Genomic DNA, 16,185 nt, shown 5'->3' with positions numbered 1-16,185 from the left:
GATTAAGGCAGTAAAGGGAAGGCCTCTCTGAGCCCCAGGGCTGAGCTAGAGGCCACAACAGTCGTAGCAGTCACTGCATAAGACCTAGGTTAGGCTGCCCAGGTAGCTGAGAAGGTGGTCTCTGGTAGCTAGTAGACCCAATTGGAGCCAAAGATGCTGATACAGCACCCAGAAGCTCTACAGTGGCCGCCTTACCTTCAGGAAGTAAGCCAGCCACAGAGGGTTGTGAGCTGGGGCTCTGTTCTCCCACAGAGACTGGGGGCCCCTTAGCTTCTAGGATAGCACAGTGACTAGGAGAGCAATGGTTGCCCCTGGAGGGCCGTTTGGAAGCTGGACTAGACAGGCATCTGCTTGCCCAGGACAAGATGGAGGTGTTGCTGATCTGACATGACTTCTGCATTGTGTCCATTGGTGTTAGTTCTGCCTTGGTTGCAATGACAGAAACTTCTGGAGTCCAGGGTGTACAGACCCACTGTACTCTTGTTTTTATTTAACATATCTATTTCTTTTTAAATGGCTCCTTTTAGTTTCTTGATGTTTATTTTCCTACTCATTTAAAAAATATATTTGGTTTGGTTAGATTTCTGGCTCATTTATTTCTCCCTTTCTTTTAACATAAACGCTTTGGGTTACAAACCTTATTTCTTCCTTCATGGACTATTTGAAATTTTGATGTGTGTTGTTTTGAGTGACTTTTCCTTTGACACATAATTATATCTACAGCTTAAAGCTTTCAGTTGTGTGTGTGTTTAACATTCTGTTTGTCATTGATTTCCACATTAATTGCACTGTGATCAGAAAACCTGACTTACACAGTACTGTTTCTTTTAAGTTTTTTTTTTTTTGAGGGGGAGAGGAAATTTATCTTAACATGATTTGGGGGAGCCCTACTGAATAGAGCAATTGTCTTACTGTTGAAATTCTAAATTTTGGCAAGTATTGTCTTCAGCTTCTCGGTGTAATAGAGGATTTGACCAAATACCCCTTCTTAGGTATCATTCCTCTTCTTTATAAATGCATTCTTGTTTAGAATGTTGTTTCTTGGAGAATGAAGCCCTTCCATTAGGAGCTTGTTCTCTTTAACCCTGAGGGCAGTTTCCAGTGCTGAAGACTCCTGAGTCTTTTCGTCTGCCCACTATCCCTGCCCTAGCTACATATTTATGACCCTTTCTTGTTTTACGCTTGCATGTTTTTATTAGGTACATCTTTTCTAAATGTATACAGCTTGACAAAAGGAGTTTTACCTGCCATCCTGAGTGCACTAGTCACCGTGACCATTCGGATTCCCCCCCCCCCGTGTGTGTGCGTCATTCAATATCAGTTTAGATCCCTCTTTGTGTGTGTGTGTCTGTGTGTGTGATTCAATGCCACCATTCAGATCCCTCCTCTGTGTGCGTAGTGTGTGTCATTCAGTGTCACCATTCCAGAACTCTCTTTCTTTGTGTGTATGTGTGATTCAATGCCACCATTCAGATACCCCTATGTGTGTGTAGTGTGTATCATTCAGTGTCACAATTCCAGATCTGTCTGTGCGCGCGCGCATGCGCACAACTGGAAGGGAGTGTAATGAGAGTCTGCCACATCCTCACACTCTATGATACATTCCCATAAAGGAGACTACTCTCCCAGGCTGCTTTTGGCCAATGGCTGGGTGCAATGATCTGAAGGCAGGCTCCAGCTGGGAACTTCTAGATTCCCTATGCATTGGCTTAAACTTTCTTACAAGCCAGCACACCATCTCTTCTCCCCTAGTCCTTCTTCCTTCTCTCCTTCTTTTTCAAAGAACTTTCCAAATTGTTTATACCATCTGCCAGCTCAGCATGTCTTCTGCTCCTTTGAGCTTCTTAGCTCTTTCACCAGCGTTGGTGGTGGGTCCGGGCTTTGCACCTCTGAAGATAGCTTCACTTTGTGCTCACTCCTCAGTACTAGAGCAGGTGGACACCCCATTGTAAAAATGTACATTGTGTTTCAAGGCATCCCTTGATGCCTTGATGTCCATGAGTACTGGAATGTCCACGAGTACTATGTGGCTATTGGATACTCGGTGTTTCCTGAGAATTCCCTTGTTTTGAGCTTAGTGACTCTTAAAATGTATTTCTCTGACCTTGATTGTTGCCTATGTGGGTGCCTGGAGCACCAATCAGGTGCCTAATTTCTATGCTTCTTTCTATAAACAAACATATTTGCTGTGGGAACATCAGTGTCGTGGTTTGAGTTAGACTGCTTCCCATAGGCTCATATATTTAAATGCCTAGTCACCAATAAGTGGAACTATTTGGAACAATTAGAAGGATTAGGATGTGGGACTTTTTTGGCGGAAGTGTGTTATAGGGGACGGGCCTTAAGGTTTCAAAAGCCCATGTCAAGTCCAGGGTGTCTCTTTCTGTCTGTGGATGAGGATGTAGCTCTCAGCTACTGCTCCAGCACCTGCCTGCAAGCTGCTGTACTTCCTGCCACAGTAAGTATGCACTAAACCTCTGATACTATAAGAAAGTGGAATTAAATGCTTTCCTTCTGCCCTTCTTTGAGAAAAAGAGGGAGGAGGAGCATGAGGGTGGGACTGGGAGGAGAGGTGGAAGGAGGCTAGGATCAGCTGTAAAGGGATTAAATAAATAAACAAATGACAAATGTGGGGGAGGGGAAGAGTTGCCTTGGTCATGGTGTTCCTTCACTGACTAAGACCCATGATTCTGAGGGCTGTCCAGCTCCAGCCTTACCCACTTACTGTTTACTTTGGTAACAGATCTCCCAACCCTGAGAAAGGCTCCCAAGAGTCCTCTGTTCATCTCCAGGCATCTTGGATCCCTGTTGGCCTCAGAGCAATTGTGTCAATGAATGAATGATAGAAGAAGCTGGGGTCTCAGGAGGGTTTTCCTCTCCCCACCCACTTCAAGATGCTCAGCTACCCACGTTCAAACATCAGGGGCCATACAGCAGTAGCGCTGCAACTGCACCAAGCACCCACCATCTACCCCGACTCTAACACATCTTCCCTGCACCCACAAGAGTGGAAATTCCTGGTCCTGCAGGACATGACTTTATGGGCACCCATTCTCAGCCATCTTTTTACAGGGACCCTCTCTGCCTCACTCCACCCCTCCTTCCAGGGTAGTTACCTAGAGGACACTTGGTGATTGTTGGCCGCCAGGAACCTCACTGTCATCCTCAATTTGGAAAGGTGGGGAGGCAACCTGTACTCCTCCAGTGAAGGCCGGGGGAGTGCTGTGAAACCGCAGCTCTGCTCTGGAGGCTATTCTGGAGGTTAGAGGAAAGAGATTTGAGCGGGAGAGGGCGGCGAGGGGGCAGGCAGGAACCTTTCGTAGGCCACTAAGCCTTCCTCGCAGAAGGGAAGGGTTCAAGAACCTAGCTGTGCACTGTGCAACAGCTCAGAGGTGTCAGAAGATCCCGCTTCCAAATACAGCAGGACTGAACCTGAAGCCCTGGCTGTTCTTCAACTCCAGAGCCTGCGGGTGAGGAGAGAGAGGTCTGAGGAGCCGAGCTCTGCTCTCGGTTTCGCTACTCCAGTCTTCGGTCCCTGTTGCCTCCTCCACCCGGAAGAGCCGGGGGTGGAGAGCCTCTAGAGACCCGAAGGTCCCGCCCCCGAGGCGGGGCCTGGTTTCCCGCGGGCTCTGCAGACAGGTTCAACAACGCAGGCTAGCCAGGCGCGCAGCTGGTACCCTCCCGTCTCGCTGAAGCTGCGGGAGAGCACAGGTGAGAGTCCCAGGCGGAGGAATGCTTTTCCTTCCCAAGGCCTTTTCCTGGGGAAGAATTCTCTAGTCCCTCCTTAGCTTTACTGGGCGGGATTTGCCTTCCTTCTGTTGTCAGCTCTACATCTTTCTCCAGTTCACTATCTGGGGCCCATCCTTTGCCTTTCTCATCTTGTCTCTTCCTGTGACCCTCTCCTCTCACTTTTTTTTTTTTCCTTGTAGGTTTCATCTTTATTGAGATTACTCCTTGCGCTTCTGTTTTCTTTCCTTTTAAAAACATCTCTTCTTCACACAGTTCTGTTTTTTTCTCCTTGGCTGACTGTGTGTGTGTGTGTGTGTGGCACTTCTTGATTGTGTGTTTCCATTCATGCATCTCTATTCTTTATTATTCTCAACCGTGTTTGTGCTGAGTGTTATGGTAAGAACCATGACTCAATCCCAGGTGTGTTCTCCAAAGATCTGGAAATGTAACTCAATGCCTGTTATAGAAAAATACATAAATGATCAAATTGTGTATCTGAGTTTTCAGGGTGAGCAGAAAGAAAATACCTGGTTTTGATAAGATGCTGCGTTCCTTTCTTGACAACAGTTTCTTCCCTAATCGGCACAGACAGCACACCAGGAAAGCTGATCCTTGCAGCGGCATTTAGGGGACAGCTCCAGCCATGCATGTCTTCTGGGCAAGCTGCGCTTGTCAGGTTCTGGGGCATCGAGGGGGTGGTGCTCAAGGCTTTGTAGGAAGACAATGGGAGCCCAGGGCTGTGTATGTTTTTTGTCTAAATTAGGCAGAAGGGTAAATGTGAAATTACTTCATGTCACCCTCAAAGATTACCTTAGATGTACTATAAAAAGAAGAAATCTAGGAAAGCCAGCCTGCTTAAATTGTTAGGGAAGCAAGTACAACATATATACCGAAGTAATTTTTATTGCTTTGTTAAAGATTTAGTCTTGGCAAAGACACAATCTCATGTTTAATGATATTTATGATATGTCTTTATATTCAAATGCACACATATTAAGTTGCTTGTTTTCCAGGATGTTAATTACCAATTAAACTTTGCAGCCTTGGCTTCTTAGAAATAATTTAATTTGATCTTGTGGTGTTTTATTGTGCCATTTAATGATAATTCAGCCAGTTTAACTTTATTTATGCAGAAAAGGAAGCTTGACAATGAGTAAGCCACACAAAATTGAGCAGCAGTTGAATCTGGTCAGTGAGGATTGCGGTTGGTGGTTAGTAAAAGGGTTTGCAATGTTACACTAAAGAATTCTGAGCAATTAATAAGTGTGTTCTGGAGGCTTGGATTTGGGAAACTGTGGTCTGCATTGGCGAGCTCAATTGTCTTGTAAGTCATCCAGCAACTGGCTCCAGTGAGTCAGACCTGGTGATAGCAGGTGCTGAAAGTGATGCTTTTCAACTGTTTTAGAAACCCATGTTAGGGAGCAGCCCCGCTAGGCCACAGGGAAGGACTTTGCAGCCATCCCTGAAGATACCTGATAAACCAGTATCAGATGAAAGGGGAGGAGGTTCTCCCCTATCAGTGGACTTGGAAGGGGGCAGGGAGGAGATGAGAGAGGGAGGGTGGGTTTGGGAGGGAAAGAGGGAGTGGAATACAAAGTTAACAAACTATAACTAATATAAAAAAAAGAAAGAAAAAAGAAACCCATGTTAGTTTTGTTTGGCAGATTTCTTTCTCAGAAATCCAAGAGTTGGCAACTTATATTTAAAAGCGATAAACCGTTTAAAGAGTATATAAAGGGAATTCTTGAGTTTCAGTGTTTTGGATTTTATTTTTCTTCCTTACGTAGTCCGTGTCTCTATAAAGATGTCATTGGCCTTCTCTTTTTAGATGCTGCTGCTGCTTGAGTATAAAAGCGTTGTGTTGAACAGCCTGTAGAAAAGCCATGTGCTTTCTCCTGTGAATGCTGCTCTGGAGGAGCAACCCTGGCTAGGGCGGGGCATCTGCTTTTCCTCTCTAATAGTACAGGAACAAAAGTGTCCTTTATTGAGATCTTACATAGACTCCTGTTTGATCCAGTTAGAAGCATCCATAAATACAGACCACCATTGCAGCTTTATTTATAAGGAGGTTAACATCCTGAACATTTGTCCTCCGTGGTGCATCTACCGAGTGGCTAGACTGAGAGTGCAACTCAAGCTAGGTCTTGGAACCGGAGGCCTTAGGGCTAATTCAACCCCACAGGTTCTAGCTGAAATAATGCCCCAGATAACACTACTCGTCGGCCAGTTGATGATGTTTATTGGGGTGCCGCTCCTTGCTCTAATGTCCTGGCCATCCTTGGCTATGGATAATCCTAAATCCACCTAGTAGAGCCCTACGAAACCCTGTGTTTGCCATCTGTGCTCATTTGCTTCTCCTCCTAGGGACAGAAGGGTAATGATATGTCACCCACCTCTATGTGGGTTCACATGGCCAAGCTGTGTTAGTACTAAATCTAGCCGTACTGTAGTCCTGGGAGCTGACTGTGCTCTGGGACCAAACCCTCAGCTTTGCTTACGTACAAAACTCATTGCTCTAGAAGGCTAGAGCCTTAGTTGGACATGGAAACCTCTAGGAGGGGCTAGAAGAGGAAGCCCTCATCTCTGCTTCTCCATGAAAAAGAAAAGGCCTGCGAAGCTTTTAGGTTTTTAATGTTTCCAGTGCCCCAGAGGTAGGAGTGCCTAGAATATGTGCAGTCCCTACAGGAAGACGCAGGTGCTCGCCATCCTTGTACAGAAAATGTCAATGTGTGATTATATTCTGGAATCTTTCAAAAGGAGCTGGGCAGGCTCCAGAGACTAGGGACACCAAAAGACTGTAAGCACTGCAGGGGTGGGGATGCTTTGTTCTGTTTAAACCGAGAAGAAAAGGCAAATACAGGAGACAATCTAGCAGTGTCTATGTTGTCACTGAGAACTAGTTTATGAATTGCAGCTGAGATCCATGAAAATTGATATGGTGTGAGAGGACTATCAGAACTCTGAGACATTCAGCTGTTTACCAAGCATCTTATAGTCTGTAAATGGAACAAAAAGGAAAGAAATGCCCTGGCTATCTGCTCATTTATTTAGCACCACGGTGTGGTAGCTCCTGCAAATTCACAAGTAATGGAAGGGTAGCCATGAGGTGACTCTGTCCCTTTGTGAGAATGACAATAATTTGTCTACAAACTGGGTCCTGAGCCAGGTTCCTTGGCACTTTAGAGATATTGATCTAACCAATATTTATGACAACCACGTGAGTACCCAAATGTTCCCTTTTGCAAATGGGAAAACAGAGGTCCTAGTGTGAGCAAAGGCAAAGAATGATGGAATACAGGCCTTCCATCCCTGGAGCCCATATGCTTGACTTTGGTGATGTGAATGTGGGGCTCCACAGGAGCTGGGACAACTGACAAAGGCAGAGACAGCAAGGTTATGTGGGAAAACGTGGCCATAGCTTCTCAGGCGTTGGAATTATGAGTCTTCAGTTTGTATCTAAGAATGCAGAATAAGAATGGAAATAAATTCATCTCTCATAATGTAGTACTTGCTGTTTTGATCAATAGCAGCACCCTGATTGATAGCTCAGGAGGGACAGGAGCTACAGGAAGAAGTATCTCCTATGGCAGGAAAGATGGCCATGGTAAGGTATCCACCCTGTTGATTTGGGGGTCCTGGTGTCAGAAAGCACTCAGGATCATAGGATCATCATATGATCTGAGGTCTTGAAGAATGGTGAGAGGGTCTTGGGATTTCATCCTCTTTTTTAAGATAGAAAGATATGGAGTGGTTCTGAACTACGTTTGTACAATTCAGAGGGCTGTCTGTGAACACCATAGTAAAAAGAACCAAGGATGATCAGAAAAGCCTCTTAGTGGAACACATACAATGATGGAGTGATAAAGACCCATAAAAAGTGTCAGGACGGAGAGCCCAGGATGAACTGAGGCTATTGAGGATGGCCAAGGACAACAAAGAGTCTTTTCATATGAGGAACAGAGCAAGGAACAAGGAGTGCATAGATTCATCACTCCCTAGGGCAGCTGGCATCTGTGGGAGGAGAAAGGGGAAGGGGCAGTTCCACTCTGTCCAGAAAACAGCTGGGCAGAGAGTGATCCCACAGTGCACAGGGTGGTGGAAGAGAGAAGGGAGAAGTGCAGAGTACTGTGTGAGAGGTCCGGCTTCTGTGTCTGGGATGAGGAATGTCCTGGAGACGAGCTCCCACATCCGTGGTGGCCCTCCGAGAGGCATGGGGATCAAGGAGATGCAGATGCTGCTGGAGGTGGATGAGACTTAGAAGTCTGACTTTGACCTTGGCAAAGATGCTAGTATCCAAGGAAGGAGAGGTGAGCACACAGAGGCAGCGAGGTTTCTGCAGAAGTAAGGCATGTCAGTCTCACACTGTGTTCCATTTTGAGGGGCTTCCGTCTGGCAGTTTTCATGGAGGATAGTGGGGGTAGGGTCTCAGGTAGACGTGACAGGAAATCCTGAGCTCTGACCTGCATGATTAACCTCATGAAATGCTGATGAGTAGCCAGAGGTTCTCATCAGAGAAGCAGGCAAAGAATCCACACAAATGCCATTTGCACACGATATGTGTATACAGCCAAAGGCACACCCCAATACCCGTGTTCTCGCACATAAACACGAACACATAACTCACACATATATACATGCTCTTCTTCATATCTTCCTCTCTCTAGTTATTAGTTTGCTGTTGTCTGCTCCATTTCTCCTTCCTCTTTTTCCTTGTCGTCATTTATTCATTCCCTCCTCTCTTATCTTCCCTTCCCCTTTTAAGGATTGAGGTCATGGCATCGATGGGGCATGAGGTTGGATAGGGTGTCTAACTCAATAATCTTCACCCACCAGATTTACAGTGGTGCCAAAGCTGTGATGCCCTACAGAGTTTAGCAAAATGGCATGGGGATAGGTTTGCAAAAAAATGTAGCTGGGTGAAGAGACACAAGACACCTCATAGTTTTTGTGAAAATTAAGTGAAATCAAATGCATGGAATAGTTGGCCTATACACACGCTGGCAGTAGATTATGGTGACTTTTGTTTTTACATCAGGAAACATCCTGGTGACTGGCTTTCTATCCTGCACGTCCTTGAGAAGAGAATGGTCAAATCTGCCTGCGTGCCATGGAAAGTTCTGGTTCTGGATTAGCTCTCTCTGGTTGGAAAATGCTGCCTGGACCATGAAGGCAGCACCATGGGGTCTCTGCGGAGATAGAAGTAAGTTCAGTGAACTCAGGAGTTTTTGAGGCAGGTTCTTAAACAGTCTTGGGTATAACGTTGTCTGGGACCAGCTGACTTTGGAGAAGTGTCTGAGATGAAAGGGAAAGGCAGAGGATGGACGAGTATGTTTTAGTGTATCATGGGAATGTTTGTACATTTGTGTATGAATATATGTTTGCAGGTGTACCTGTGTGTATAGTGTAATTTCCCCTGTATGAGTGTGTTTGTGTGAAAGTGTATGTCTATGTATATGTTTAGTGTGTGTGTGTGTGTATATGTGTGTCTGTGTTTGTGTGTGTGTCTGTGTTTTTCTCTGTTTGTGTCAGTGTTCTCTCTCTCTCTCTCTCTCTCTCTCTCTCTCTCTCTCTCTCTGTGTGTGTGTGTGAGAATGTACCCATTTGAATGTATACACACATGTCTATGAGTTCATGTCTGTGTTAGTGCTGGGGATTCAAACAGACTGGCTATTTGATAAAGAGAGGAGTAATTTATCTCAAGTAGTTACAGCTAGGAGATCAGAGACTGGACTGCGGAGATGTTTTAAGCCCATTTTACAGGTAGAGATTGCTGCCCCAGGTCGGCTTCTTCCCTTGGAGAAGCTTAGCTGGGGCAGCTGGGTGCAATGCAGATTCTTGGTCAGCAGAAAGTGTGGGAGAAACAGCCTGCTTTCTTCAGGGACAGCTTCGGTGAGACCGTAAAGAAATTTTAATTCAGAATATGGCTGCTCTGGCAAGAGGTCACATCCAAAGACCTAGTCAATGTGATCAGGCTGGAATACAAACATGCCTTTAATCCAGGAGACAGAAGCAATCAGATCTGAGTTCAAGGCCAGCCTGGTATTAAGTAAGTTTTAAATAAAGAAAAGCTTAATTCCAGGCATAGTAGTATACATGCCATGAATCCCAAACAATGAAGGTAAAATTAGTTTGTAAAAGGAAGCACCCATGTTTGAAAATGATGTCTAATTGAGTGGTAGAAACAGTGACAAATCAGAGAAAGACTTAACATAATAGGATATGCCAACTTTCAAAAGGAATGAGAGGAAAGGGAAGCTGTTTAAGGGGCAAAACAGAGAGGGAAAAGGACAGTTTTTATCAGGACAGTAATAGAGAGATGAGCTGCAGAGAGAGAGCTCAGGTGAAGACAGCATGAGCCAGAGAATGAGAAGGAGCCAGGAGATTAGAAAAGATTGCTGTAGTTAGTCTGAGGCCAAGCAGAGCAATTCAGAGGTCAAGAGAGAAGCCAGATTGAATAAATAAACTGGGAGAGGAGTTTGAGCTTGAACAGCTGAGCTGAACCAGCCAACCCAGAGCTCAGAAAGAACAAGAAAGGATGAGCTTATTAAGCAGTAACTCTCAGAGTTTCAGCCTCTCTCAGAGGCTGAAAATGTTGTAGGCCGAGGTTACGTTGTAAAGAGGCTAGAAGCTTCCAGGACCAGGTCTAGGTTAGCAGAAAGAGGCCGTAAGCCTCCCAGACAACAACTGACCAGGAGAATAAAAGTTCATTTTACACAGCTCATTTAATTTGGGGGAGGGGGACAAAGGCTATTTAAACCTTTGTGGAGTGGGTAGAGACTTTTGGGGTGAGTTTACATCATTGACTGGGGCCAAGGTACTGGAAATGCCTTATTTGCATGAAGAGGAATTCCAGGTGCTTGCTGCACATGACTTTATAAGGAGAAAGGAAGTTTAAGCTATAACCTGGCCAGGCTATGTGACCACCTCAAGGGTGGCAGGCATGAAGGCCCAGGGTGTCGTGTGTGTGTGTGTGTGTGTGTGTGTGTGGAGGGGGGGTTGTACTCTTACTGGTCTCGAGATGAGATTCGCAGGGTTTGGATGTGACTGGAACTCACTCTTGCTCCAGGCTGGCTCCCCATGCCTGCCTGGCCCTACATACACCCAGATTGCTTTGCTCAGGTTTCCATGTGGCCGCTGTCGCCTGTGTACACTCAACATCCTGGCAAACACGACAGGTGATGCTGCTGCATCCCCATGGCCTCTGTGAGTTAGAAAGGGCACTGAGGTGATCCACTTCACCACGGAAGTACGCAGCGTGAGGAGGGACTCAGCGACATCTCACTAGAGCAACTGTGCAAAAGCTTTTGTCAAAGGAGAGGGTGCTGAGGCTTCCTTTTCCTGCGCTTTGGGCAACTTCTGTATTTTAAACTCTCTCAGAAAGCTGATGCCGGTTTAATCCCTTTGGGTACTTCTGAAAGAAAGGGGCAGGTCAGGCGTATGTGCTATGTGCTCGCTGCACAGGGAGGTAGAAGGAAGCAAGATAAGGCAGTTGCCCAACAAACTCCCGAGGACAGTGAATAAGGAGCCTAGTCACCCCTAGGTCAGTCTGGCTCAGGGACAAGTAGACAGTTGACATGGGTAGAGGAGAAATGAGTGAGTTTAGTTGTGGGGTGAGTCAAGAGCATGGCGCAAGGGCCAGACGCAGCCAACCTCCACCCTGCCTAGTGCTCCTCCAGCCCTCTGGCCACTTGTGCCTATAGAAGCTCCTGTCCGTCAGTACCTGAAGTCTCCTAGCACACCTGACAACAAAAATTAAAATCAACATGCCAACCAGCAGCGAAAACTGTCCTTATCCAGGGTGCAAGCACATTAGAATTGTCAGGGAAGTCAAGCTGGCAGGTGACAATGTTCATGCTCCGCTAATGCGGTGGTGGCTGTCCCGATGACAGACACTGGGATGGTGCTGAGCCATGGTGCCACTGCGTGGTTGCCTCTGTGTGTGTTTGCTCACACGTGTGCACATGTGAATGTGTGTCGTGTTGACATCCTCCCTCGTAGAGTCCTGGAGGCACAGCCCTCGGAGTTGGATGCAGTTGTCACTTCTAGAATAGCCACAGCGTTTTGGGTATAAGTAGCAAACGCCAGCTTTGGCTAACTCAGCAGAGAAGGGGTTTATTAGGTTATGCGACAGAGTAGGTCCCACCATGAGAGGGATGGCTGGAGACCTGAACTAGAGAAAGATGGGGACCATCTTTAGCATGGGGCATGTTGGCACACTCTCAGACATCTGCTTTATTGTCCTACGAAGCAATAATCTGGCCAGGTTTGGCTGGCTTTGGAAGCTTTTCGTCCTGGCAGCATCTCCTGAGGGCTTGCTGTGTGTCTTACCTGGTTGCCCTCTGAGGGCTACACTGGCATAGGCTCTTTTTCCTGGACCTGAGAGGTCAGTAGGGTAGAAGGAGTGACATACATCCTGCCCAGGGAAGGGTGGGCCCAGAGCCAAGCTTGACAATATGATGACTAAGGTAGAGAAGGGCAGGGTGCTGACAGAAGCCATTCCTTTGCTTGCGGGACAGGCTCCTAAGGGATCCTCGGGTCTGCACGCTAGGGGAGATCCGCAGTTCTCAAAGGAACTGGCGTTGGGTTATAATCTCCACTGGGAGCAAAAGCCACTTCAGTACGTGCTGGGTGGTTAACTTTCACAGTGTGGGAAGCAGGCCCACAGGGTCCTGCACTAGGCTCCCTCGGGAGTCTAGGGCTACGGTCCTATGCTGCTGCACTGTGGCTGCCCACTTGTACTGTACCCTTCTAGAGCTTCCCTTTTGTGACTCAGAGGACGGCCAGATCCAGGTGAGGTGGTGAGGTCCCCCTGGAACAGTCCTGAAGCTGCCCCCAAACAAAAAGCCACCCTTCTTCCTCCTGTCCATAGCTTGGATATCAAACCCATGACTCCCAAGGGACTGCGCAGGAAGTACTCCCTATCAGGGACCAGAGCAGGGAAAAACGTGCATAAAACTAAGAATTAGCCACTGTGTGATCTCAGCCAGAGCAGGGTCCACAGAGAAAGGTAACCCGGTCATAGACTGCTTGGAAGGGAGTAGAAGAAAGCAGGGACAAGGAATCTCAGAAGATTGGTCTGGAGGAATTAAAAAAAAAAAAAAAAAGTGAAAGCAGGAAGGAGAAAGGGGCTACTAGTTCAGGAGATAGGGAAGGGGAGGAGTGACTTAACGAGCCAAGATAATGAATGCACGAACCTTCCACACTACCATCTCCTGATGTTGGGGCTTCCCCAGTCTCCGGACACTGAGCCAGGGCCAGATGGAGATCCTGGAGCCGGAGCATGGCTTCCACCCAGGGCGTCAGCTTGTTGGTAGGTGTTCAGGATCTCCTGCATTCTGCCTCAGGACAGGCTGTCTTTCCTATCACTCCAGCTCCGTGGTTCTGAGCCAGGCCCTCAGGTTAATCACAGTAGCTGTTTCTGTGGCTTCCTTGCTTTTCCGTGCATGGGGCCATGGCATACTCCTCTGGTGCCACCGCTCCAGGGCTCTTTCTGGCAGATGCCTGTCTCCACCTGGCTGTTGGAGTCTAAACCACCTGGGCTCATCTTCTCTCTCTTTCTCCTCAGATGACACTGCTTCCACCTCATAAACATCAAAGGGAGTCTAGAAAAGGTGGGCCTGTCTGGTGTCAGCCTACGAGGGACTCTGAATGAGCTTCGCCTGCCTTACTGTCTGATGTCTCTTTCTGCAGACACCAGTGGTCAAGGGCATCCACTCTGGGCTTCTGCGGGGACCTTGCTGTCTCATAGCTTCTCCTAGTGGTAGGGACCAGCCCTTTGGAACTCCAAAGCCATATAGACTAATGGCTGCTGGAGCATCTACCTTGCTTAGCCTATCAGGCCCTGCTGATCACATGGCTGAGAGCAAAAGAGCTTCTCTGAGCCCTTCAGTTGAGAAGAGATGGAGGCTCATGGAACCCAAGCAGATCCAGACAGGGCTGCTCAATAAAACAAATCCCCTGGACTCTGAAGCTGCTGAACGTAAGACTGGCCAAGATGCAGCCTACAGCCAGCTGAGCTTGCCAACAGCACTGAACAAGCCTCGACCAGAGAGGCCTGCAGCCTGCAAGACATGCACGGAGCAGAGGCAGGGTACCTTCACAGAGCCATCATGCCTCCAGCAGAGGCCAGGAGATATTCAGGCTCAAAAGAGGAAGCCAGAGGACCCAGAAGACCAGCTCAGCACTCAGCAGCCCTCCTTGGGTCTCCCCAGGGCCTCAGCTGATGGCACAGTGTGCTTAGGATGGCCAGGTGCAGTCAGGAGCGAGCAGAAAAGTGCTTTCAGCAAGCCAGCCAAGCGCCCAGCAGAGAAACCTAGGCGCTCCTCGGTGCTTCTGGCTGGTGGAAGTGCAGAAGGCCCCTGGGAACTCTCAGGACTCATCACCACTGTGGACATCCCATGTTGGGCTCAGTTGTCTACTTTCAAGCTCATGGGTGACTTCTGGAAATTACACACGTTGTCACAGAACCTCCTACTCTGCAATGCTTTCCAGGGGGCTCCCGCACCATGGCTGGAGCACACCCAGGTACTCACATCCTCAGCACCTCCTGCCTCAACCTCTCGGGCTCTTTTGCCACCCACACTCTCCTCTCTGGGCTTGTCTACTCAGAACTGGTGTGCAAAGTGCAACCTAGCCTTTCGTCTGACGGCTGACCTAGTCTTCCATATGCGGTCCCATCACAAAAGGGAGCATGTGGGCCTCGATCCACATTCCAAGAAACGAAGAGAGGAAGTTCTCACTTGCCCTGTGTGTCACGAGTACTTCCGGGAGCGCCATCATCTTTCCAGGCATATGACTTCACACAGTTAGCAGGTGGCTATGGAGGAAACTGATGGCCATAGTATCCAGGTGGTGAGGTACAGGTGACTCCTGTCCTATGCTGAGAAGGCTAGCAAACATGTCTTCAAGGTTGCTCCCTTTGCTTCCAAGAGATGAACAGCTCAGTTATCATCTGTCAGATGTCCCAGCCCCTGTGACGTGATTTCCTGGAAAGTCATGTGTTAGAATGACTAGCTTCACTGGCGCTCGTGTGGCACTGATGGCCCAGGGAGTGGCGCTGCTCCTTCTCTGTCCCTAGTGTTCTGCATGGAGGCACGTGTGCGCTACTTCCTTGGCTTTCCTGGCGAGCAAGCCTGCTTTTAATTTGGGCTCTTTCACCTATGTGCCATGACCTTGGACACGTTCCTTTAACTTGCTGACCCTCAGTTTTCTCGTTTTTTAAGTGGTGTGTTATTGGGATGTCATCAGAGTCCCGAGGAAGGTGGCCCACTTCCCTGGTAGAATGTAAACACTAAACATATGGAGTTCACAGTCACTGCTTGCCCTAGCCAGCTACGTTATTCGTGAAATCTCAGGGGTGAAGAAGCACAAGGCGGCAGCAAGGCTGGAGATGAGCTTGGCTTGGTAAACATGATGTAGGCTGCCTTCAAGTCTATGCCCTTTTCCTGCTGGGTCATTATGCTGAGCATAGTGAAGCTGGAAGCACAAAGTGGCAGGCAAAATGCCCAGATAGGTTTCCAGCCTCTGCCTGGGTCGCAAACCTAACCTTCCCTGGGTTAATGTAAATCCAGGCCTAAACTGACTGAGTGGAAAAGCGCCCTGGCTGAAACCACAACTAAGGAATGGGGTCTCGTAATTCAAGCCCTCAGTTCTCTGGGTCTTTGCACTGTGAGTATGTGAGAAGGGGGAAACAGAGCGTGCATCACTTATTCTGGATGGTCTCTGGGTGACATCCTTCCTTGTGGTCCTGAGTAACACAGGAAAGAGCAACTGGAAGGTACTCAGAATGAGGTCCCCAGGAGGACTTTACATCTGACCATCCCAACCCACAGCACTGTGGGACGTAGACAGTGAATTCTCATCCTACCGCAGAAGAATTTAAACCTGAAAGGGCTAAGGGCTTTCCCAAGGCCACCACTCAGGAGAATTGGTGGGAGAACAAAATCACGCGACCTCCGGATCTGAGCTCATGTCTTGTCTCGTCTGCTCCATATCTGCTTAGCTAGCATGGTCACGGAGTCACTGAGCTACTCAAGAACTGGAGCTTAGAGGCTTCTCTCCTTAAGTTCAGTTTCAACTTAACCTTGCTTTTTGTACACAAACGCACAAATGCACGCGTGCGCGTGTACACACACAGACACATTCAGCACACCACTCTTCTCTACATCCTGTATGCTAAATAGCATGAAGCTTTATCTTGTTCACTGTTGCTTTCATCATTAGAATGACAGTAAGTTTCACTGTTTCGTTCCCTGCTGTATTTCTATCATCTAGAACAATGCAGACATATAGTAGGTACTCAAAAGGTATCTGTTGAAAGAAAGAATAAATGAACACATTAATAAATGAATGATCTGTCTGACTCTGGCTTTGTTCCTGCCAACTCATGAGTTGGCTTTGGGGGGAACAGGAGGTAGCAACTGTGAAAACCATGTGCCCACTTATCGTGAGAGCATG

General features: G+C 47.6%; 1 protein-coding gene across 4 annotated transcripts; it reads left to right on the top strand.

Annotated features, from left to right (window-relative positions):
- Nucleotides 1–3,599: 3,599 nt before the first annotated feature.
- Znf488 (zinc finger protein 488) lies at nt 3,600–15,908 on the top strand. 4 transcript variants are annotated; one of them, XM_021628222.2, is made up of 3 exons: nt 3,600–3,711; nt 8,765–8,929; nt 13,295–15,908. In XM_021628222.2, the coding sequence occupies exon 3, from the start codon at nt 13,531–13,533 to the stop codon at nt 14,536–14,538; it is 1,008 nt and encodes a 335-aa protein (XP_021483897.2). In that variant the 5' UTR covers nt 3,600–3,711; nt 8,765–8,929; nt 13,295–13,530; the 3' UTR covers nt 14,539–15,908. The 4 variants fall into 4 exon arrangements, with proteins under 4 accessions (XP_021483897.2, XP_060246874.1, XP_021483904.2 ...); XM_021628229.2 differs by lacking the exon at nt 3,600–3,711 and adding an exon at nt 7,727–8,036 and having other exon boundaries at nt 13,420–15,908; XM_021628217.2 differs by lacking the exon at nt 3,600–3,711 and adding an exon at nt 7,727–8,036.
- The last annotated feature ends 277 nt before the right edge of the window (nt 15,909–16,185 follow it).

The sequence above is a fragment of the Meriones unguiculatus genome, chromosome 9 (assembly GCF_030254825.1).
Source record: "Meriones unguiculatus strain TT.TT164.6M chromosome 9, Bangor_MerUng_6.1, whole genome shotgun sequence".
In the NCBI taxonomy this organism is placed as follows: Eukaryota; Metazoa; Chordata; class Mammalia; order Rodentia; family Muridae; genus Meriones; species Meriones unguiculatus.
The sequence above is the reverse complement of the archived record's forward strand: the minus strand, read 5'-3'. Positions and strand labels throughout refer to the sequence as shown.